At 40.3% G+C, this 24,955-nt stretch overlaps 2 protein-coding genes across 2 annotated transcripts in view; one reads left to right on the top strand and one right to left on the bottom strand.

Annotated features, from left to right (window-relative positions):
- pde1ca (phosphodiesterase 1C, calmodulin-dependent a) overlaps positions 1–14,172 on the top strand; it is a 95,566-nt gene extending 81,394 nt beyond the window's left edge. The window contains exons 15-17 of the mRNA XM_044340370.1: positions 8,699–8,862; positions 9,470–9,769; positions 13,722–14,172. Of these exons, the coding sequence (XP_044196305.1) occupies positions 8,699–8,862; positions 9,470–9,769; positions 13,722–13,882 (625 nt within the window). The 3' untranslated portion in view covers positions 13,883–14,172. The remainder of the gene's footprint in view (positions 1–8,698; positions 8,863–9,469; positions 9,770–13,721) is intronic.
- A 2,291-nt stretch (positions 14,173–16,463) lies between these two features.
- ppp1r17 (protein phosphatase 1 regulatory subunit 17) lies at positions 16,464–20,296 on the bottom strand. Its single transcript, XM_044340062.1, has 3 exons — positions 20,210–20,296; positions 17,738–17,893; positions 16,464–17,223 (listed from the first exon to the last, which is right to left on the bottom strand). Exons 1-3 carry the CDS (start codon positions 20,277–20,279, stop codon positions 17,153–17,155), a joined length of 297 nt encoding a protein of 98 aa, XP_044195997.1. The 5' UTR covers positions 20,280–20,296; the 3' UTR covers positions 16,464–17,152.
- Between the last annotated feature and the right edge of the window lie 4,659 nt (positions 20,297–24,955).

The following is a 24,955-nucleotide window of genomic DNA, read 5'->3' as shown; positions in this document are numbered from 1 at the left end:
TTGTCATGGAAGATATGAGGGAGCTGCAAAATGAGGTATCACAGTTGACACTTGAGCTCACATGTGCTAACGGCTGTAGTTACAGATGGCAGTCTCAGCCTATTCTGAGTGGGACCAAAGGGGCAGGAAACTTACGCCTGGGACACACAGCCTGCATGAGGAGCCTGTGTGCATCGCGGAACCTCTTGCTTTTCATTTTGATGCCCATGTTAACAGATTAGATCAGCCACACAGCCCGTGTGAGACACGTGTGGCTGCTGCAGCGTGTCATCTAGAGATTCAAGGTCTCACCTATTTTTTTGGCGTGATGTGCGCGTTTCTTAGCAAAAATAGACAGAGAAAATGATCAGTTGACAGTCATATTGACATCACACCAGCAACATCACACCTTTCACTGTAGTTTCAATGTCTATATCTGTAGAATATGTCACAGACATGAAGTGTCACCACTGTGGGTCAGCCTCACTTGGAGCGGTAACAGCGGGGTTTAACTGGCGAAATGATTAATGTAATGAATAGAAAAAACACATTTTGTGTGAGGAGTGTATATGGCTGACACAGAAGTAGCCCCAATCAGATCCCACCATGCCTGTCAGAAAGAAAGCCGCCATCACCTTACATATTATTTATTTATTTTAACAATTGAGCACACACTTCTTAATCTTTTTCTGACTGAACTAAATAGAAATGAAATTTATAATTATATGATATGAAACATGCTATTGTTGATGGCCATTATCAAAGCCAAACTCTATGTAGAAAGATAGAGCTGGCAGCAGAAGCACCTCAGCAACAACGCTGTCTGTGTGGACGCTGCAAGCTTGTGAAACGCAGCAGATCAGCAATGCACACGCACTGCTGAGGTTCACGCAGGCTGGGTGTCTCAGGTGTTACTTTTGGCAGCATCAGTTTTCTTCAGTGGCATCCATTTTGATAAATTTGAACAGTTCTGTATTAACATGAACCTCAAAACAATAAGCGAAGACACATACACAGCACTGAGGAAGAAGTTTGTGTGTCCTATTATTGAAAAAACATGGGCCAAAGAGGAGAGTGCAGTGTTAACAATCATGAAATCACGAGAAGTGGAAGTTGTGCTCTGTGGAGATGGCCGGTGTGACTCTCTGGGCCACTCAGCCAAATATGGTAAATGGAATGGTAAATGGACTGTACTTGTATTGTGCCTTTCCAGTCTTCCGACCACTCAAAGCTTTTACACTACGAATCACATTCACCCATTCACACACATTCATACGCTGAATGGTACAGGGGCTACCATGCAAGGTCCCAACCTGCCCAACCAAAAAGGAAATCTAATAAGACTGATTTGATTTATTGAACAGGATAGTGTGCAGTATTAAGCATAAATGATGCAGTGCACCAGAGTTAGCTTGAAGCTAATTTGCATCTGTAGTCCATTACAATCAAAACATACAACAGCATAGCAATCAATAATCATTCATGCAAATTCACACACTCATGGAGCAATTCGGGGTTAAGTATCTTGCCCAAGGACACATCGACATTCAGACTGGAGGAGCCAGGAATCAAACCACAGATCTTCTGATTAGTGGACGACCCGCTCTACCTCCTGAGCCACAGCCACCACAAAGCAGCCTCCGGATCGAAATAAAAGGAAGAAAGAAGGAATCAATCAATCAATCAATCAATTTTTATTTATATAGCGCCAAATCAAAACAAAAGTCATCTCAGGGCACTTTTCACATACAGCAGGTCAAGACCGTACTCTTGATTTACAGAGACCCGACAATTCCCCCATGAGCAAGCACTTGGCGACAGGGGTAAGGGGGGGGGGGGGGGGCAGAATAACAACAATCATAACAACAATCATAACAATAATGACAATGACAGAGCAGCAGCCAGGGAAGGATGCCAACAGGACAGTGAAGGACCGCGAAGGCGGTTTCCTGTGAGATGAGAAAGCACAAAAAAACTTTGGGGAAGAAGCAAAGTTAGTGACATGCATTGATGTTACATGAATGCATACAGATGGAGAGGAGGAGGAGGAGAGAGGAGCTCAGTGCATCATGGGAAGTCCCCCAGCAGTCTAGGCCTATAGCAGCATAACTAAGGGCTGATCCAAGGTGAGCCTGGTCAGCTCTAACTATAAGCTTTATCAAAAAGGAAAGTTTTAAGCCTACTCTTAAACATAGAGAGGGTGTCTGCACCCCGGACCGAATCTGGAAGATGGTTCCACAGGAGAGGAGCCTGATAGCTGAAGGCTCTGCCTCCCATTCTACTTTTAAAGACTGTAGGAACCACCAGTAAGCCTGCATTCTGGGAGCGCAGTGTTCTAGTGGGATAATACGGTACTATGAGCTCTTCAAGATATGATGGTGCGTGACCATTAGGGGCTTTGTAAGTTAGGAGAAGGATTTTAAATTCTATTCTAGATTTTACAGGCAGCCAATGTAGCGAAGCTAAAATGGGAGAAATGTGATCTCTTTCTCTAGTTTTAGTCAGTACACGTGCAGCTGCATTCTGGACCAGCTGGAGAGTCTTTAGAGACTTGTTAGGGCAGCCTGATAATAAGGAATTGCAATTATCCAGGCTAGAAGTAACAAATGCGTGGACTAGTTTTTCTGCATCTTTTTGGGACAGGATGTGCCTGATTTTTTCGATATTACGTAAGTGAAAAAAGGCAGTCCTTGAGATTTGATTTATGTGGGAGTTAAAGGATCCTTTATCCTGATCAAAGATAACTCCCAGATTCCTTACAGTGGTGTTGGAGGCCAGGGTAATGCCATCCAGACTAGCTATATCATTAGATAATGTGTTTCTAAGGTGTTTAGGGCCAAGCACAATAATTTCAGTTTTATCTGAGTTTAATAGAAGAAAATTGCAGGTCATCCAGGTCTTTATGTCGTTAAGGCATGCTTGGAGTTTGTTTAACTGATTGGTTTCATCTGGCTTCATTGATAAATATAATTGGGTATCATCTGCATAACAATGAAAATTTATGGAGTGTTTCAAAATAATATTACCTAAAGGAAGCATATACAAGGTGAATAGAATTGGTCCAAGTACAGAACCTTGTGGAACTCCGTGTCTAACCCTTGCCTTCACGGAGGATTCATCATTAACATGTACAAACTGAAATTGGTCTGATAAATAGGACTTAAACCAGCTTAATGCAGTTCCTTTAATGCCAATTAAATGTTCCAGTCTCCAGGATTTGATGGTCAATTGTGTTGAATGCGGCACTAAGAAGTATAGAGACAAATCCTTTGTCCGATGCAGTAAGGAGGTCATTTGTGACTTTCACCAGTGCTGTCTCTGTGCTATGATGCGCTCTAAATCCTGACTAAAAATCCTCAAATAAACTATTGTTCTGTAGAAAGTCACATAACTGATTAGAGACTGCTTTCTCAAGGATCTTAGAGAGAAATGGAAGGTTAGATATAGGTCTATAATTGGCTAAAATGTCTGAATCAAGAGTAGGCTTCTTAAGAAGAGGTTTAATTACAGCTACTTTAAAGGACTGTGGTACATAGCCTGTTACTGAAGGCAGATTGATCATATCTAGTAAAGAAGTGCTAACTAAGGGTAAAGCTCCCTTAAGCAACCTAGTTGGGATGGGGTCTAAGAGACAGGTTGATGGTTTAGCTGAACAAATCATTGAAGTTAGTTCAGAAAAGTTGACTGGAGAAAAACAGTCCAAATATATGTCAGGATTTACAGCTGTTTCTAAGGTGCCTGTGTTTGGGGAGAGAACGGTGCCTGTTGAAGGCAGGAGGTGGTTAATTTTGTCTCTAATAGTTAGAATTGTATCATTAAAGAAGCTCATAAAGTCATTACTACTGAGAGTTATAGGAATACATGGATCAATAGAGTTATGACTCTTTGTCAGCCTGGCCAAAGTGCTGAAAAGGAACCTAGGGCTGTTTTTATTCTCCTCTATTAATGCTGAGTAATAGGCGGCTCTGGCATTACAGAGTGCCTTCCTATATGTTTTAAGACTATCTTGCCAGACTAAGCGAGATTCTTCCATTTTGGTGGAACGCCAAATGAATGAATGAAAATGAATGAAGAATACAGATTTTGTTAATGATCACAGGCATACTTTACAGAGCTCATGGTGAGTCAAATTAACATGCTCACCATGGCAAATAATGATGTTTAGGATAAATAAATATTATCTTTGGATACTATTTGGAGACCAACAGCAAATAAACGAATGCGCACAAGTATTCTCTGAAGTGTGCTCTTTCATTTGGTAGAAGCGTTTCTTCATCAAAGGTCATACAACGTAAATATTTTGGGTTTTGGTGTGCTTCTCCATGCATCTCCCATAGGCTTCAATAGAACTGGCACCAAAGTCTGGCACAAAGCAGAGCATTAGAATGTTGGTATTATGACATAATGACCCTTCCTTCTTTTATAGTTTCCTTGCTCTGAACTGGCCAGAGTGAATCCTCAATGCATTCTGTCGCTAAGAAAACCATAAGAACACATTCTACAACAGATTAATGTCTCAGTGTTTGTATGTAAAATATATCAGTAGGTTGCCTACATGCCACCTTAATATTTACTCTGTGTAATAGTAACTGTCATGCTTAAACCGGCAATAACACATTTTTTTGGCCACTTGGGGACAGTGGAAACAAGTTGTGAACATTGATATATCATTCATTTATGGCGAACAGGAAGTAGCCTACAATAAAGGAGGAAGCAGCCTCCAATAAAAGCTGGTGGATCGGGGATGAGCATCCTTTAGACCTGGTGTGTCTCAAGGGTTCCTTTAACATTCATAGTCAGTGTTAAGTGCTGATAAGAAACAAAGCATTGTAGGAGAACTATGGCAGATACTAAAGGAGATGAGAGTGTGAGATATGCTGGAACAAGAACAAATAATCTTAAAATCGGCATAGCAGAGACTGAAAAAACAGCTGTGACTCATAGGTGGACAAAGCAAGTGTATGTCAAGCATGCCAAACTTCTGAAGGCAGCAACAAAGACATTGATTTGTAAATGATGTAAGAACCAGTGGTGTAACTACCATAACAACCCAGTCGCCTGAGGAAAACATTGGCATTGAACATTTCTGCAAACCACAGAAATGTTGAATATATACATTTCAACACGTGAATTACATATCATATCAACATTTCTACGTAGTGTATTAACATTTCTACCCATTGAATAATGATGTTTTATGGTGTGACAACGGTGTGGTTTAGGTCTGGTTAGGTTTAGGCACAAAGACCACTTGGTTAGGGTTAGGGAAAGACCAGGGTTTGGGTTAAAATAAAAATAAAAATAAAAACGATGATTGCTGATGTCTCACTAAAAAAAGCCGGCTTTCTCATCAGAAAAACGGCTGCAAATGTCCTGACGTCTCGCTAAAAACACCTGCTTTTGTCGGTTGAAATGGGAAGCGGACATTAGTTGCGGTTGCAAGGTGGTCTTGAACCGCGTTCTCTGCTGATTTCCAAGAAACTTACCAACCATCCACCTACCCCTCCTTCTCCTATATAGGAAAGATCAACTCATATAGATCACATGTGAATTACGTCACTTTAGAAATGTTGAGATGATACGTATTTTGGAAATGTTGATATAATACGTTTTGTTGAAATGTTGACATAATACGTTTTGTTGACATTTTCATATGATACGTTTTGTAGAAATGCTGAGATGATATGTTTTGTTGACATTTTGATGATACGTATTGTTGAAATGTTAATATGCTACGTTTTGTAGAAATGTTGATATGATACGTTTTGTTGAAATGTTAATATGCTTCGTATTTCACGTGTTGAAATGTAGATGTTCAACGTGTCTGTGGTTTGCAGAAATGTACAGTGCCAATGTTTTATTCTGGCGACCAGGCTGACCATAAATGCATATAATACAGCTGCATTGGGGCCCGTAACGGATGAGCCCTTGTTTATCAGTTAATTTTATCTTGCCACTATCATATCAAGAGTATCTAAATTAAGTTTAACTAAGGATTAATGGATGATTTGAAGTTCAAAAATGTGTAAATGTGCCCGCACGGAATTCTGGGTCATGGACATGCATATAACTGCGTGGCAAAATCCACAAATAAGAAAGACAGCAAGACGGTAATTGAGAAACGGTGCAGTACAAACAGAAAAGTGGGTTTAAGAAGAGAAAACTGGAAGAAGCAGCCAAAAAAGACAAGGCAAAACTGCCAAAAATAGTCAATTTTTTAGAAAGAAGGACGACAACCAGATAACTGCAGCATCAAGCAGTAACAGCAGCATAGAGCCGAAGAAGACACCTCTAGTACTAATGCTAGCACCAGCATGCCATCTAGAGATGGTGAAAACAAGGTGGAAGAGGACATGTCGGAGCCGCTGGAGCCACTATAGCCGCTGGAGCTGCCAGAGCCTATTGCTACATCTGCCGCCATCTCATCTCTGCATGAGTATCCCATGGACAGGGGACATTTTCCTGAGAATGTAGACGCAAATGTCAAATATTATATTGTGTCTAAGGGGCTATGCATACCCCTGGGCTCTTTCCAACGGGATCCAACACAGGGCAACTGCTGCTTTTCCACTGCCTACCACACCAGCAAAACCAAATCTGGATTGGAGATACCACGGACATGGCTATGCTACTTGCCCAAGCTAGATGTAGCATATTTCGAGACATGTGAGCTTATGAACGTTTAGCAAACGCAGAGTCCTATTTTCACGTGACTGCGTTGACATAGTGATCTTCCAGCTGACACAGAGATTCATAGGTTTTAGGACAACAGTGGACACATTCAAACTTATACAGCCTGAAATACTGTGCACTACACCAGATGAACTTTTTGAGCAAGCACACAAGTTATGTCAGATTTAGAAAGATGACATAACCTTGGCATTTACGATGCAACTCCTGTCATTCCATGGGTGTTTAAGAGAAAGTATCTCAAAAGTGAAAACAATCCAAGAACTAACCAAGATGTTCATTGTAGACAACAACTACATCACTGCCAGCTTTGGGGAAGTCTGTACCATTTCATTGCTTTTCTTAATCCCAGTGACTGTAGCATCTGCCGAACATTCCTTTTCCAAACTGAAGCCTATTAAATCTTACTTGAGGAGCTCAATGGACAGACCTGTTTATCTGGACTTGTCATGCTATCAATCAAAAATGTATGTGCCTGCCAGCTGGACCTAAAGGATTTAATAGACAACTTTGTACAGTGAAAGCCCGGAGAGTGTGCCTATGATGTAAGTAGAACTTATTTATTATTTATTTGACTAATAATCAACTGACACACTTGTGTTTTGTGTTTGTAAGGCCAATGTGCAGACATGAATAATGTTGTCAATGTGTGGGTGCGCTGTCACCGATACTGTCTTCATCTGCGTCAAGGTGCGCCATCACCGATAATGTCTTCATCTGTGTCAAGGTGCATCGCCACCGATTATGTTTTCATCTGTGTCAAGGTGCGCCATCACCAGTTATGTTTTCATCTGTTATGGTTCATCTGTTATGGTGCATTTCATTTAGGCATCAACTGTGCAGTGCATTTTGCTGTTGCTGGCTGTTTTAAAGCTGCAAGCTTTCACTTTTTTGAGAGGGAAGGTGCTTAGGGACTCTGCTTTCCTGTAGAAACACCTGAGTGGAGTCTTCAGGTGCTGTCCAAGGTGCTGACGTTATGAAAGTGCAGACACAGGTATCTGAAACACAGACACTATAACTGCCACTGTGGACCACAAGTGATGCATATTTATGAAATTCTTTCAAAATTATTCTAACTAAATCTTAATACAGGAACGAGGCTGCTTTTGTATTGGATCAATCTGTACGGAAGGGAAAGGGGATTAGAAGAGGCAGAAGGAAGGCAGACCACAGACTGAATAGCAAGCAGAACATTATGATGCATTGTGATGGGCATGGCCCACTCTGACCACCTTGCACTGGGGCCCAGAGCTGACTTATTGACTCATCGCCATTGTGTAGACATGCCTCAGGCCCAACAGGCTGATTAAGGTCTGAGACCTTGTAAAAAGAATCTTAGACTTTTGCACATACCACAATGATGTTTTTATTTTTTTTATTTTGGTTCAATTTATGACGTAAAAAGTAACTATGCATTAATGTTTGCAGAAAATATTGTGTATTTTTCCATATCCTAGAGAGGCTGTGTTTACATCTTTTCAATTAAAAAGTCACCGAAATATGTCAAGGGGTGCCCAAACTTTTGCATACAACTGTATATTACTGTAGTCATACTTAATTATTTACATTTCATGCTACTTTATTTGGGGGGAAATATTGTACTTTTAATTTCACTATGTTTATTTGACACAGTTACTGGTTACTTTTCAGATTAAGATATTAAATATAACAAATCAATGCATTGTTCTCTACAGATTATTTGTGTGGTCTATTACACTAGCAAACTGTGAAAATGTCCATCATGGTTATCAACATTTATCCATTTGGTTCTCAAAATGAGGACTATGAAAACAAAAAATATTCACATTCAGTACATTGGAACCAGTGAAGTTTGCTTAAAGAAAATAGCTTAAACAAGGATTTGATCATCAAAATTGTTTAACAGCTGATGTACATGTATATGACTGATTTGTGTGTGTGTGTGTGTGTGTGTTTGTGTGTGTGTGTGTGTGGTGTGTGTGTGTGTGTGTGGGGGGGGGGGTGGGGGGGGTGGGGGGGGGGGGTGTTGTACACATGCATGTCTACACAGTGTCAACAGTATTAGTGGCAGTGATGGAAAGCATTCCAGTATGAAGAGTACAGGTTCAGAGGGCAGCTACTCTCTGACCACAGTGGACTTCAAGACCTTCAGGGTCTCATGGAACCAAGAGATTCATCACAACCGGGAGATGTGGAAGGCCCAGGCAGCCAAAGGTATACAGACCTCTGACTATATGTCACTCACATAAGTCAACCTTTAAAAGTCTGTTTATGGCATCATAATAGATTCTTAATGTTGAGCTTACAGTTGCCAGCCTCACACACACATAGAGGTACGTTGAACATAGTTACAGTGTGACGCTAGCAGTTGAAAAGATGTTGATGGTGCAAATAAGCATGTCAAGCATACAAAAGGATAAGTGACCGGTCGGAGAAAAATCATTGATTTTCTTGTGGGTGCTGACAGTTACACATTAACCACTATCAACATTCTCCACCGGCATCAGAATCATGTAAACTAAACCAAGCAGTTCTTGGGGTATCTCCATAGCTGCCATTAGCCCTTTGAGGCTAGCTATGGCAAATTCAGCCCACCATGTGGCAGCATCAGGATAAAGCATCAGGATATATCGCTGACCTATTTTCCAGAAAAGCAGCCCCTTATCACATTCATTCTCTCCCACACATTAATGTGTACTATGTCAAGTCATAAATGTCAAATGAAGTAATATTAAAAAGAATTTTACTGTTGTATTGTCCATGTAAATTTGCATTATTAATGCACTGTATGTATTTCTAAATGGCGTGTGTGTGCTGGTAGACTTTAAGGAAAAGGCCAAGACAGAGGCAGAGGAGGGTGGCCAGGAAGAGAAGGAGGCGAAAGAGAAGAAAGAGTCTGGGAGAACTGATGACCACCCCAACACAGGACAGGAGGAGATAAAAACAGATGTGGAGGGACAGGAGGAGGTAGAGAACAGGCAGCAACAGGTGGAGCAACAGCCTAAAAAGGAAGAAGGAGACAATAATCCAGGAGGGGCTGCAGGCTCAGGCCCAAATTTCATTGATAATAAGAAGCCTGAGAACCACACAGATGAACAACAGCAGCAGCAGCATCAGAATGGTATGCAGCCCAACAACTTTAAAAGATAGGTTCACAATTTTTCAAATCTGTTTTAAAACAACAGTCAGGTGTCCATATGAACACTGAAAGAGGTTTTCCTCACTGTAATCATTCCTCCTTTTCATACTAGCTTTTCAAAGAGCCCCTTCAAATGTGCTTTAGATGTAAGTGATGGGGGCCAAAATCGATATTGTGTCCACACAGTCATTTTGTGGAAAAATGCAGTTAAAGCCATAGTATGAGTATAAGTAGAAGTATTCTGCATTAAAATGTCCAAAAACAACTAGACCGATATATATTTTGTTGAGTTGTGCATTTACATTATCCCAAATGTTTCCAACATTTGCAAACTCAAAGAAATCGGTAATTTTAATTAAAGATATGGTCCGTTTCATTTGGCTGCCTGTCAATGGTGTCATACCCCCTATATGGGGGTATGCAATATACCAGTATTGACAATAACCATGTTATTTAAAAAATGAAATATTGATATCATGTCAATAAAAGACATATGTTAATATTGTGTAAATAATCCAGCGCCTCTTAAAACCCTTTAACATCCAATGGCCCATCCGCGGGCCATCACATTGTTAAGTGCACAACTATGCTATGTACACAACTCCTGTCTTTAAGTGGGTACTCCTGCGACACATCTTTGGAAAGCTAAGATTCTTGTGATTCCGTTGATGCAAACCATTTCAAGATACAATCACAACAACAGGTTCAATCAATGCCTCTGTCAGACCACCAACAAATGAACAAACAATTACAAATTCACACTACTCACCCATGAAGCCTCATATTACTCCACTGACTGACACAACTGCGACAAAAGTGTCTTGTTACACTGGCAAAGGTCAATTTGATCCAGTCCAGTAAAATATTTATTCCAAAACACATCATTACATCAATAAATATCCACGAACAGCTTTATATGCAGAAAGTTTAGTGTCAATGGGGGAACAAAGCACTAAAATGTGTTTATGCCTCAGTTACTCTGAAGCAGGGATTTCAGATCAGTGTCGGTGTCTACACATCGGATCACATTGGTGTCTCTAAATGGCTTTTTTTGGAATGCCTAGACATACCCTCAGAAGAACATATATAATATTAATTTTCTGTAGTATTGTTATTTAATTTAAACTTGGACTAGGTAAGGCTCCATGCTGTGGTCCGATTGTGTTTTCCAGCTAATAAGTTACAGCTATAGGTAACTGTTTGAAAAAAATATTCAGGCGGAAATAAAAACTTTATACTTCTGTGTTCAAATTTCTTTCAAACTTTGTACAGTTATGGTTACCGACTCTCTCTCCACCTCCCTACACTCGTATTTTGAGTGTAATTCATTTGCCAGAAAAGAGGCAAAACACACTATAAACAAAGTTAAAGATGATTTGACAACTTGATAACCTTTTTTCAAAAATGTTCTATAGATATCGCGATAATATAGTTATTGTGAATCCTTTTTACCATGATAATCATGTTGTGAAAATCTGATATAGTGACAGCCCTACACCTGGTACTAAAATGCATTGTTGTTTTCTCAATTGTGATCGGATCTCAACATGCAAATTAGCTAGGCTGACCTGGCAGACTTGTCAACAAACATGGCAAGCCCCAGGTCGAGGAAACTACTGCTACAGACGTCATTCATTTCTAAATCACTTTTTGTGAGTGAAGACTCTGCAGCTACTTGTAGTTTTTGTGGGGTTTGCCTTAGCTGACAGGAAGAGGTGGAGCTCGGTGACCTTTCAACTTAATGGGCTGATTGGGGTGCACCGGGTACCCTTATTTAACAACTAATCTTTATCTTAAGGATTGAGTCCACAATCAGGCCAAGTAGTGACTGATTACCAATATATGCCAGCAGAAAACATACTGATAATATGAATAAAGATAATGATAATATGATAACTTTATATCACACACACACCACATAAATGCTGTGATAGAAGTCCTTGCAGTGCAACAAAGACATGACTCTTGCTAACGTTATATGGACTGATCTATCAAGTAAGTAAGTAAGTAGCCCTGTTCCATATCTGTTAAGTCCTGGATAGCAGCTCAGTAACTCGTACCAACTAAATGTTACAAGTTGACATCAAGCATTTATCAGCCAACATCACACACACAGACAAGATTTTTGAACCTCTGCCCACTGATGAAACAAACCCTTTTAACAATCACAATGAATCAGCAAGCAGCTGCTTAATATATCAAAAGTATTTTACCATATAAACTACCATTAAAAACACAACCCTACTTAATAAATTAAAACAGACTCACCAGTTTGCCTTGATGTGAGAGGAACAGATGACAAAAAGTTCACAAATGCTCTTTCTAATGCTTAATTCATAAATAACAGTAATGTACAAATCTTTTACGAGTTATCCAGATCTCTTCCATTCTTCACTAGTTGTTACTAACCAGTTAGCATTAGCAACAATAAATCAATACTCACAGTCACTTTCCTCAGTTGAAACCATTCACTGTATATAAAAATGGACGTCGTGACAGCTCCCCAAAAGTGAAGCCAAAACATCTTGATCGCTCCCTGGTGGCTGGCTGCAGTATAGGACATAAATTCCGCCCCCTCCATGTTAGTGGATGGCACATGCGCCAAACTAAAATACTAAAGTACATGTCAAATAAAATTTTTCAAAAAGATGTTTTCTGTCATTTTAGGTTGCTTTTATCACGCTGATGTATGTCCAAGTGCTCATTTTTCTGATAAGTTAATTTTTTTTATTAATTACTTATTGACTATATAAAAAGGGGGTGTAATGTCATGATTGAAAGCTGTGACAGTCGCTCTCAAACCTGCGTCTGATGGTGGGATGGCTCAGGGGGCATGTCCTTTGGGCCGTCATCTTGCCTCCTGAGTCTACTGTGCAGACTCTGGCTCCAAATGATATCACGCAAGCAAGATGGCAGCTCCCAGAAACAAGATATTTTGGCTTCACTTTTGCATAGTGGTAGGAAGTGCAGGCACGTCATCCATCTTTATATACAGTCAATGGTTGAAACCAAGCAGCAACTACCACTACTGAAGCCATGGTGGAAGTATCTTAAAGTGACAGCCACTAGCTGCTCCAACTGACTCCTATTCAAAAAGTCTCATCTTCTCTCCAGAAATACTAAGGCAGTTTTTTCAATGAGTCATTATAGTTTCAAACATTGAAACATTGAAACATTGCTGGTGGTAATTTTGGAAATTATTGCTCCATTAATAAGATTTGAAGACTTTTGAATTTGCAAACAAAAGTTTTTGATGTGCATTTTAATCACAAATTTATTGTGCTCGCAATAAAACATTTTTTGATTGCAGTGTCAATAGTTTTGCTCTCAAATCTATTTTTTGATTGCAAACCTGTTTGCCTTCTGTTTGATTGCATAATACACAAAAGTAACTCCATAATATTTCACCAAAAATCAGAGATTAGAGAAAAAAGTCTAAAAACTGAAAAGACATTTGTGTATCAGAACTTTGTTTTTTCTTCTTTCCTCTCCCATTAATCATCTCACCACCCCTCAGATTTATCTGGTGACCCTTTGGAGGGGCCCAACTCCTATGTTGGGAACCAGTAACATGCTGCTTACACAGTGATGCTTCAAATTAATAATCTAATGATGTCATATATAATAATATATCAGTCATAGTGAGTAAACCACTACTTTTCTGCAATACTTTAACTACATCAAGCTGATAACAACTAATACATAAGTAGGATTTTTCATGCAGGACTTCTGCTTGGTATTTTTACATAAGTGAAGGATCTGAATACATTTTCCACTACTGATACTCAAACAGCCAAGCTCGATCAAAAGAGAAGAAACTTTCAAGAATCATGTGAGGAAAATAAGGTGTCTCACAATTTAATACCAGATTGCAAGAAGCTGTCAGTTAAGAGATTGTGATTCCATGCTAATTCAGATTTTACTTTCTCTGCAGACCCTCAGCCTGACTGCCCTCGAATTCATTACTGCAAGAGACCTAGTTACTGTGCCAGCTCCTACCGGCTGGTCAGGTCAAAGGTCACAGAGATGCGGCCCATTGACGCTAGGGGGAAAGCCAGGAGACTGCAGCGTATCTCCCTGCGTCGCAGGAAGTGACTTCATAGTACAGAATGTGACATCCGTGTGATGTACTATTACTTGGTAACCAGTCTTTGTTTGTTCTGCTTCATGTTAAATTTGTATATGTCAGTGTTGCTGCATTATCATTACCCTATACTGGTGATGTCACTCCTCTTGTTCCACTGCCAAACCTTCCTTTGTATGGTAACTCTTCTTTTAAACCTCCTCTTAAACTTTTAGAAAAAAACATTTTTATCAATAATTTCTTAATTGTCTTATTTGTTTAATATGTAAAAGTACATTGATAGAAGTGTTTAGCAATTTTATGGTTGTATACTTTATTGTGCCTGTTGGCCTCCCCATTCCCTCAACTGCTTGACCTCCTTCTCTCATGGCCAGCCATTTACATGTAGTTGCATTCATTATTTTACAGTTGATTCTCTGGTCTGTTTTTGCCTATTTGTTATATTTAGGGCTGGTATGGAATTTAAATACTTCTGTGGCTTAACGTTTCAGAAGTTTGGCTTCTTTTATTAAGTGTAAGAGGGATTTTGAAGAAAGCATGTTTATATTTCTTGAAGTAAAAAAAAGTTTTAGTATCTGTACTGAAACTCAGGTATCATATCAGCACGAATGTCAAAACGTTTTGATATCCATCCCTAATTAAAGATCACAAAATAGTAGAGAAGAAACAAGAAAGTAGAGGTCACTTGATGTGGAGGAGGCTGGCACCCAATGGTACTCCTGTCTGTCGTCCACTTCTCTAAGTCAAAAGGAGATGGACATACACAGACAGTGTTAGTTATTTTCATTCAATTTTTGCTCCCAGGAGGATCAGTGAGGTCCAACACTGATGTTGGGTGATGTGGACTGGCTCAGGGTCGGTATTCCAGTTCATCCTAAAGGTGTTGGATGGGGATGTGGCCAGGGCTATAAGCAGCCCAGTCAAGGTCCTCCACACCAAACTAGGAGGAGAATTTCTTTGTGGACCTGGATTTGTGCACAGGGGCCTAAACCATAACACAAACTGTTGACACAAAGTTGGAAGAACACTATTGTCTAAAATATCACTGTATGCTGGAGCATGGGACCCAAATCAGGAAAAACAGACCCAGACCAAAAAGACACGAAAGGATGTGGACAGGGGCACTTTTTAGTTTACAACTGTTGAGTGTGGTACAAGTCAATTATTGCTACCATGTCAATGTCTAGAATGGACTACTTTCATAGTCAGCACTGACCAAATCCTGTGTTTAAAACTTTATGAATCCATCCGTGTCATTTTTGTGTATGGCCTATAGTCATACAATGCCTTAAATATGTTCTAGGTATCATACGGCCTTTTAAGCAGTCTACACAGTATACAGGCTCAGTTTTTTGCAGCTAATTGTAAATTATGTGTGACCAGTGAACTAAAGTACCTGCTGTTGTCATAAAAATAGCCTGTTTTCTTTCTTTTTCTCTCACTGTTAGGAGAGTAGAAAATGAGCAGGGACACTGTGAAAATGTAATGTTTGGTAAAAGCAACATTTAATGAGGCTGTGCACATAAAACATTTATTGACAAGAAAAGTCAAATGAACAATCAACTTATTGGTGGCAAATCAGTGGCAAAAACTCCACACTCTTTCTGACATTTTTAAAGGTATACTATGCAGGATTTGGTGGTTGGTGTTTGTAAACACACACCATTTAATGTTGACCCCCCCTCCCCAGCTCAACTAGTAAGAAAGAGAGAGACAAGAGAGACTGCAGTGGTGGTCGAGCGAGCTGGAGAGTGAATGTAGAAAGCAAGCGGAGCTGGCAAGAGGAAAGCTGTGAATCAAATGAATAAAATGTTATAACGTACAACCATGAGTAACTATGGTGTCCTCTGTCACTTCGACCTTTGTTGCATAGGGGGACGTATTATGCTTTTCCTTATTTTCAGACATATATATGATGTCACAGGATGTTCATGTTAAAAGTGGCAACCGTGTCAAACAACGAGGTAAACATATGTAGAAGCAATCCCTGTGCGCCAAAACCTCCGATGTTAGACTGCTCTGAACACACCGGGATCCCACTGAGCGTGTGTGTGCCACGTTCCGGCTTGGGCACGGCTGCTGGAGCTGATCGCAGCCACTCTAGTCAATGCTTGGGATCCCACCGGGTGCGCCGCAGCGCGTTTCAGAAGCGTCCCAGAAGTGGCTCTCCGCTCTGCTGCTCTAAAGATACTCGTCCCTTCTATTTTTGATGGAGGCCGCGTCAAGCTGCACAGAGCAGATCGAGCTGGCCAGGAAGTCAGATGCAGAAACAGCATGAAGCATCTGGTCAATTTTCAAAATAAAATACCCTGTGCAAACTCCCAATCGTATATCAACAATAAACACAAATAAAACAGATAAATAAAGAAACCATTTAACTACATAGCCTACTTAACCATTGTAGAAGAACAAAAATCAAAGAAATTTACCAAATCAACAAAATCTGAGCAAGTTAACAAAATTGGACAGTTTGGTTGCACTGCTACTGCAGTATATACAGTAGCCTAAAGGCGCTTTTTCAGCTTTGACTAGGGTGCCGTGATTGCTATAGTAGGAGTGCAACTGAATTTAAAAGGTGAATGGAGTGTGTATGGAGCAAAACCGTGTCAGAGCTGGAATAATAGGTCCTCTTTAACAACTGAAAATTCTAAACTTGGTTTTGTTTGTTTTATATTTTGCCCTTATAAAAACTTACAAAACAAATTGAAAAGACCTGTAGGTTCTGTTGCTGTATGGAATGCTGATTTATATTTTATATATTATAATTAGAATATAGATTGTCAGAGAGCATGGATTAATGTTTCCCACAATTATAATAATCAATTACTGCACAGTAAGTCAATTCAAAGTTTTACCAAACACCAAGAAAAGGACATACTGGACAGGACTATACCCTGTCTTCCACAAATCATGTTACTAAATGATTAATCAACACTAAACCCATTTGTACTTAAGAAGAGTCTTGTTTGCAGGAATATCAGCTAAAAAAATCTGGTTATGAGATGGAGACCTCTTCATGAACAAGTTGGGTTACAATGTTTGCTTTTTGTTTGTTTGTGTTGTTATTTCAATATTGTAAAGACCAGGGATGGAGATGTTGTTACATCTTGTTTGCATTGTTTATGACATTGTATGCAAGTATTCAATTATGAAGTCTATGTTCTCTGTAATGAGTGCATCCATCCTCATTTGTGTTATGTCCCTGTATCACCACCATGGGAAAATTAAATAGAAAACTGTTAACAATTTAAAATAAAAGTCAAATAAAGGTTTTAAGGATTCTAATCCTTCACATCCTTCTCTTCATCCTCTAAGTAGACCATCTGCTTCTCTGTCTTCATCAGTCTCACTCCTAAAGACAAGGAAAACACAGATTGTCAGCTTTAAAATCAAGAAACTATTCCCCAGTGATGTTGGGTTGGAAGGGCGTCTTATTTTACAGGTAAAATCTGAGACATCTGAGGACAGTTTTTTACAATTTGGGTTTATTTTCATAGCTTCAACGAGTTCCAACACATATAATAACATAAACTCACAATAGCTTAGATCTAGTATCACTGTGACTGTGATCTAAAACAACCTTAAGTGTTGCCATAGAGGAATAAACAGTCCTGGAGACAATATGTAACCTTTACCACAAAGTTCCAGGACAGATGCCTGTTAGAACATAAACATGAAAACCTGAATCTACAATTCAAAATGAACTTATCATTCTTAAATGCACACCATTTGACTCTGACAGCCTTAGAACATAAACATTTATATTCTTAAGTTCTACTCATTTTAACAAATAATAACACAGTGATTACCCTTGTACCCTGTGTGTGTGTGTGTGTGTGTGTGTGTGTGTGTATGTGTATGCTGACCTGGTATATGTGGGGGGGAGTTGAGGACAGGTGTGTCCTTCCTCCGAGGTTTCTTCAGCTGGTTGTCCTCCTGGTGCTCAGCGCAGAGACCCTCCTCTTCCTCATCATCCCTCATCTCTGACTTCCTGTCCACCAGGCTCTCCAGCGCCTCCTGGTCTGTCATACAGCCAGACAAACTGTTACATTCTTGACCTAATTCACCATAACTGTCATCATAGAAGATGCATGTGAAGGCTTGATATGGGCATGACCTGACCTAGAACAACTAAAGCTGTTTCATTTACTGAGCTGGCATTTCTGCTCTTTTGCTGTTCTAAAACACAGGTCCAGGTGCTTAAAGACAGCGGAGCAGGGAAAAGAACTGGGCGTGAGTGGCACGGCTCATGGAATTGTAGCAGTGGGGGGAGTGTCAGCACCCTGTGGCTAGGTCAGCAAGTGCCCCAAAACAACACATGACAAGTGACAGTGACAGTGACTGTTGCATTAACCTAACCAGTAGGGGTAGGCCTGAATCCAAATGTTTTTTGAAAAGGCACAAATAGTGTTTTTTTTTTTTGGCAAATATTTATTTCGTAAAAATATTTTTTTAATTATTTGTCTTCAGGAAGAAGAAAAAAACATGTCAAATACCAGCGTTCAGAGCAGTTACATCACTATCTCAGTCTCTCTCCTCATTGAGACCTCCTATCAGAAGGTCTCAATGAGTGAAGTTACAGCCACCTGCTACATGATGCACATTTCCTAATTTGGACATCACTCCTGGAGTTGGAGTTGAGGTAAAGCTGAGCAACTCACACAAAGTGTTCCTAAGGGACTCTCCTTAAACTGTTGTTCCCCTTCTCCTTTCCACAAAGTTAGGTTGTAAAAAATAGGCGATAAATGAAAAGTGCAAAGCTAGAATTCACCTTTGAAGTTCTCCCCTACATGTTACATGGTATGCTGTCTCTGTGTTATGGGTGTATAAATAAATAGAGGTCTGCCTGCACCAAGGCAATGAGCTAAGTTTTAGCTTAGTAGTCAGCACAGTCGTCTACGATCTGGGAAACTCCAGTTTGAGACCCGGTGTGGGGACCTCCTTCATAAGATAGTTAATTCATGAGCACTTATTGTAACACTTTAATTATCTAAAATTAAAGGCATAATAAAAACAAAAACAAGACTTTAAGCCTATTTCCATTTTTATTCGAATATGAATACAAATAATTTTGCTGCCTTAACAAATATAGATACAAATACAAATACTGGGCTCTCTGCACATCCCTACTAACTAGAACTTAATCATAGCTTTGTCAAATCATACGGATAATAATAAACTGATCAAAGTAATGATCATCGCTATAAATAAATGTAAACTGATGTGCTCCTTAAAGGGACGTATTATGCTTTTCCATATTTTCAGACATATATATAATGTCACAATGTCGGATATTCATGTTAAAAGTGGCCGACCTGTCAAATAACAAGATAAATGTATGTAGCAGTAATCCCTGTGAGCAAAAAGCAGCAGCTTCAGACTGCTCTCAACACTCTGTTTCCAACGGTTTTTTCTACTTTCAGCCCGAGCTGATGTCAGTTCGTGATGGATTTCTTGATATGGATCTGCTAGGTGCACAGCGCGCGAGTTTGCTGCTCCGCTCCGGGAGTAGTTATGCCAAGCCACGATGCCATTACACAGCACAGTAAAGTAAAATAAGTATTTTACCTGTTGGAGCTGTGCTGGTCATCTGCAGCTCTTTATAAAACATCTCACTGTGGCTGTTTCTGCTTATACTGTTCCTCCCTGCATTATTTCTAACTGATCCACTGAACAACTAGCTCAAATAGCTCCATATGTTGTTGTTTTGACCAGTTTTCTAATGAAGCTCCGCTAATTCAGCGAGGAAATGTTTTTACCTCCTGTAAATTCTTCACAATAAAAGTCTCCCATTAGTTAGTCATTTAGCTGTTAATATGAAGCAGTAAAGCAGGAAATGTTTGGTTTGCAATGACGGTAAAGTTACACAACTCTGATACGTAAAGCTGGCCAATCAGAACAGAGTGGGCTCATCGGGAGGAGGGCCTTAAAGAGACAGGAGCTAAAACGGAGTGTAAAAAAAAACTGTATATTGAGGGGCTGCATAAAGGGCCAGTATCATAAATAAGAAGTTTTTTGAACTGTGAATCATGCAGAGCTAATCTAGTGGAGTCCAAAAATAGAAATTTAGAGCTGAAATGAGAATAATAGGCCCTCTTTAAATAACCTTTCTATCTTTCAATAGAAACTGACACAAACAATCTTAAATATTTTTTTTCAATAGCCTTATTTTATTATTCTTTACTGTGCTATTTAGTGCATTTTTTCTTTATCTGAAGCACAATGTAAGCTCTGTTTTAATTAAGGTGAAGTATTACTATCATCATTATTTAAAATTGTTTTGTGAAATTATTCCATATTGGACTGTAGGAAGATAAAGGGCAGAGCTCTTTGCTTACAGTGTTTGCTCTCCTGTGTCGTCAGTCGAGGTTCAGGCTCCAGGGTCGACCTCATACAGCCAGTCGTCATCTCTGAGGCCCTCTGGGCTTTCTACACAGATCACATAACACACACACACACACACACACACACACACACACACACACACACACACACGTACATTCATGATCCATTATTCATGAGTGGACCTTATGACGCTAACAAAGGATAAAGCACTTCAGGCTGTGTGTTTGTGTGTGTGTGACTGTCTCACTGACACATCTGCTTTACTTTTTTTTAAAAACTACATCAACACAAGCTTTGATCAAATAACCACATTCAAACAGCATTTCTTATATGACCATCATCGCCTGCTACTTTATGTGTAAATTTTTTACCTTGCCTTACTTGCCTTGTTTTTAACATTTTATAAAGTAAGTAATTGTAGTAGTAGAGTTTTGTTTCAGCAGCAATCTCTGCTGCAACAAATAACATGTCTCATGAGAGAGAACCTGAAAAAGCCAAAAAAATGAGAAGAAGCAAAAGTGGCAGAGAATGTGGCTACAAATGAATTTGAGAGAAACAAAGAGAAAGAAAACATAATCACAAAAACTGAAGTTGAAAGATGAAGGCAGGCATGATTAACAAAGAATGAAAATATGCTCTTACCTCAGCCCTAGCAGTGTCAGACACACAGACTGGAGCAGTGTGACTTGGTTATGTAGCTCAGAGGAGGAGCATCTTCTCCTTTGCATCTGCACTGGAGACGCCCCCCCCACCCCACCCCATCCCTCACACCACAGGCTTGAAGAGCTACTAGAAGAGCTGCTGAATATCAATGGATGTCTAATTAGGGCCTCTCAACAGACTGAACATCTGAATGTACCTTCAAATTGTACTTAATATGTACTTCACTCATATAAATAAAATTTTGACCGCGAGGAAGAGGCACTGATTTAAAGGATAATTCCATTTTATTTAAACCTGGCATATTTCCCATAAATGTGGCCATTGTGGCTTAATGTGACATGCTAACTTTGCTCTTGCCAGCTCCATTGTAGAGAACTCACTCAAAATGCAATATAATGTGGAAACTGTTCAAGCCTCCTATAGCTTTACAAATAAACATGCATTTTAAATAAATCATTTCAAAAGGTTTGTCTCTGACTCAGACTGAAAATAAACATAGAAACTAGCTGCCTGGACCAGACATTAAGGCTAACTGCATAAAGATCTACATCTGGGGCAACTTGCACATCAGTTTGTTTATGTGTGTGAGGCTGTGGCTAGGTTTTCATTGAGCATGAGTTCATGTTGGAGAAATAGATGAGATAAAATTGTTTGTGACTACAAGTTTCCCACTCACACAATATGCAGTTTCCATGAACTACTGCTGGACGATAGAGACTTACATACTGTAATCCTCATATAGCATTTTCATGTTGTATACACAATTTTTCTTACTGTATGGAGAACTGAGCATTTGATCCAGCTGGTGTCACTTCCAGTTGATTTTTGGAAGGTGAAACAGTCTCTGTGATGAAAAATATATGTGCCGCAAATTAATTTGTAGTATTTACACAGCTGGGATCACTCTCATCCATCGACATGTGGTTTTTGCAAGTCTGGCATCAACAGGTCCCACTCTGCATTTCACTTGTCAATCAATCAATCAATCAATCAATCTTTATTTATATAGCGCCATATCACAACAGAAGTCATCTCAAGGCACTTTTCACATAGAGCAGGTCAAGACCGTACTCTTTAATTTACAGAGACCCAACAATTCCCCCATGAGCAAGCACTTGGCGACAGCGGTAAGGAAAAACTCCCCTCTAACGGGTAGAAACCTCAAGCAGACCCCGGCTCTTGGTGGGCGGCCATCTGCTTTGACCGGTTGGGTTGAGAGAGAGAAAGAGAGAGGGAAAGGGGGAGGGGGGACAGAAGAAAAACAATCACAACAACAAACAACAACAAGCACAAGCAGCAACAGCCAGGGAAGGATGCCATCAGGACTGTGAAGGACCGCGGAGGTTCGGCCCAGGAGTCAGGTTTTTCTGTGAGATGAGAAAGCACAAAAAACTCCGGGGAAGAAGCAAAGTTAGTGACATGCATTGATGTTACATGAATACATACAGATGGAGAGGAGGAGGAGGAGAGAGGAGCTCAGTGCATCATGGGAAGTCCCCCAGTAGTCTAGGCCTATAGCAGCATAACTAAGGGCTGATCCAAGGCGAGCCTGGTCGGCCCTAACTATAAGCTTTATCAAAAAGGAAAGTTTTAAGCCTACTCTTAAACAAAGAGAGGGTGTCTGCACCCCGGACTGAATCCGGTAGATGGTTCCATAGAAGAGGAGCCTGATAGCTGAAGGCTCTGCCTCCCGTTCTACTTTTAAAGACTGTAGGGACCTCCTTGTCAGGAGAGCAGAGATGAAAGGAACACCACCATTTCTCTGAGGCACTGTACGTTGTCTTTCAGGACAGTGCTGTTGTCTTTCAGCCTCTGCCTCCATTTTTTGTCTTTCTTCCTCCATTTGATTTAGCTCTTCACTGTGCACTCTGGCCGGAATAATTATGGTTGGCCAACAAAGTGAACTGACTTGTGATCCTCCTCATAGCAGTCCACGGGATAATCCATCATCACATTTAGCTTTTTGAGTTTCCTTAGAACACAGTCTAACTGCAGTTAAAGTCAGCCTCCTACATGTAAACTAACCAGCAAGCACGGATGTATATGCTGGGTGGTTAGGTTAGCAGGCAAGTTGCCTTGATGCACTTAGCCATGATGGCTTCTACTGGCAGCTACAGCATTGACAGATGTATGATAATTATTGTATTTGTGTGATAATTTTGCCCTCTGTACAATGTACAATCAATAATGCCAAAAGTTCCATTATATACAATAATTTGATCATTCTGTGACACTTAATATTAGTAATTGTATCCAAAATGATCCTTTAACAGACCACACGCTGCTTCCTTAAAGGTGCTATATGTAAGAATAGCCCCAGTCTATCCTGTCTCATAATAAAACTTTGCGCCTCAAGAGGCAATAGTGAGTCACTGTAGCATCCAGTCTGCCCTAACATGAGAGCATGAAAGAGTAGCACTGCCCTGAGCAACCGGCCGCAATGGCTGAGATTTTAAGTCAGGCTGTTGCTCTTGTAATTTTCAATCCAGGACCATTATTATGTGACTTTATTAAGTTTTAATATGTTTTCAGGCAAGAAAGTAACCATTTAGATTCCCAGTATGTGTTCAGCTTATCCAAATAACGTGATTGGAAATTTGCTCCAACATTCTTAGATGTTTCGGAGCTGCTGGTCGGGTGAGACCAGACGGTCATCTCAGCTGCTAGCAGCCCGATTCTTGAAATGATTGGCTATTCAACGTCTGTCATCATGTCATCATGAGAATAGGACCTGATGAATGGATCTGTGCAGCTCTTTGGTAATTTACCACAGCATGTCTCCACAGCATTTTGATATCTTGATGACACCATAGCACAGATTCACTGTAAACAGTAGACTTCTTCATCCTCTCATGTTAGACTGAGGGCAGACTGGATGCTACAGTGACTAATGATTGCCTCTTAAGGTACAAAGTAGTTTTACAAGACAGGATGGGCCAGGGTTATTCTCACATATAGTATATTGAAGCCTTTTTAGTATAAATTTCCTTCTTTGTGCCTCGATGGACAGCGTTTTCCTATTGAGCTACAGTGGAAGTGTATCAATCAATCAATCAATCTTTATTTATATAGCGCCATATCACAACAGAAGTCATCTCAAGGCACTTTTCACATAGAGCAGGTCAAGACCGTACTCTTTAATTTACAGAGACCCAACATTTCCCCCATGAGCAAGCACTTGGCGACAGCGGTAAGGAAAAACTCCCCTTTAACGGGTAGAAACCTCAAGCAGACCCCGGCTCTTGGTGGGCGGCCATCTGCTTTGACCGGTTGGGTTGAGAGAGAGAAAGAGAGAGGGAAAGGGAGAGGGGGGACAGAAGAAAAACAATCACAACAACAACAACAACAAGCACAAGCAGCAACAGCCAGGGAAGGATGCCATCAGGACTGTGAAGGACCGCGAAGGTTCAGCCCGGGACTCAGGTTTTTCTGTGAGATGAGAAAGCACAAAAAACTCCGGGGAAGAAGCAAAGTTAGTGACATGCATTGATGTTACATGAATGCATACAGATGGAGAGGAGGAGGAGGAGAGAGGAGCTCAGTGCATCATGGGAAGTCCCCCAGTAGTCTAGGCCTATAGCAGCATAACTAAGGGCTGATCCAAGGCGAGCCTGGTCGGCCCTAACTATAAGCTTTATCAAAAAGGAAAGTTTTAAGCCTACTCTTAAACAAAGAGAGGGTGTCTGCACCCCGGACTGAATCCGGTAGATGGTTCCATAGAAGAGGAGCCTGATAGCTGAAGGCTCTGCCTCCCATTCTACTTTTAAAGACTGTAGGGACCTCCTTGTCAGGAGAGCAGAGATGAAAGGAACAAACTCCGACTGTAAGACTGTAGGGACCACCAGTAAGCCTGCATACTGGGAGCGCAGTGTTCTAGTGGGATAATACGGTATTATGAGCTCTTCAAGATATGATGGTGCCTGACCATTAAGGGCTTTGTAAGTTAGGAGAAGGATTTTAAATTCTATTCTAGATTTTACAGGAAGCCAATGTAGTGAAGCTAAAATGGGAGAAATGTGGTCTCTTTTTCTAGTTTTAGTCAATACACGTGCAGCTGCATTCTGGACCAGCTGGAG

The sequence above is a fragment of the Thunnus albacares genome, chromosome 21 (assembly GCF_914725855.1).
Source record: "Thunnus albacares chromosome 21, fThuAlb1.1, whole genome shotgun sequence".
Lineage (NCBI taxonomy): Eukaryota > Metazoa > Chordata > Actinopteri > Scombriformes > Scombridae > Thunnus > Thunnus albacares.
Note: the sequence above shows the minus strand (reverse complement) of the source record. Positions and strands in the feature narration are given on the sequence as shown.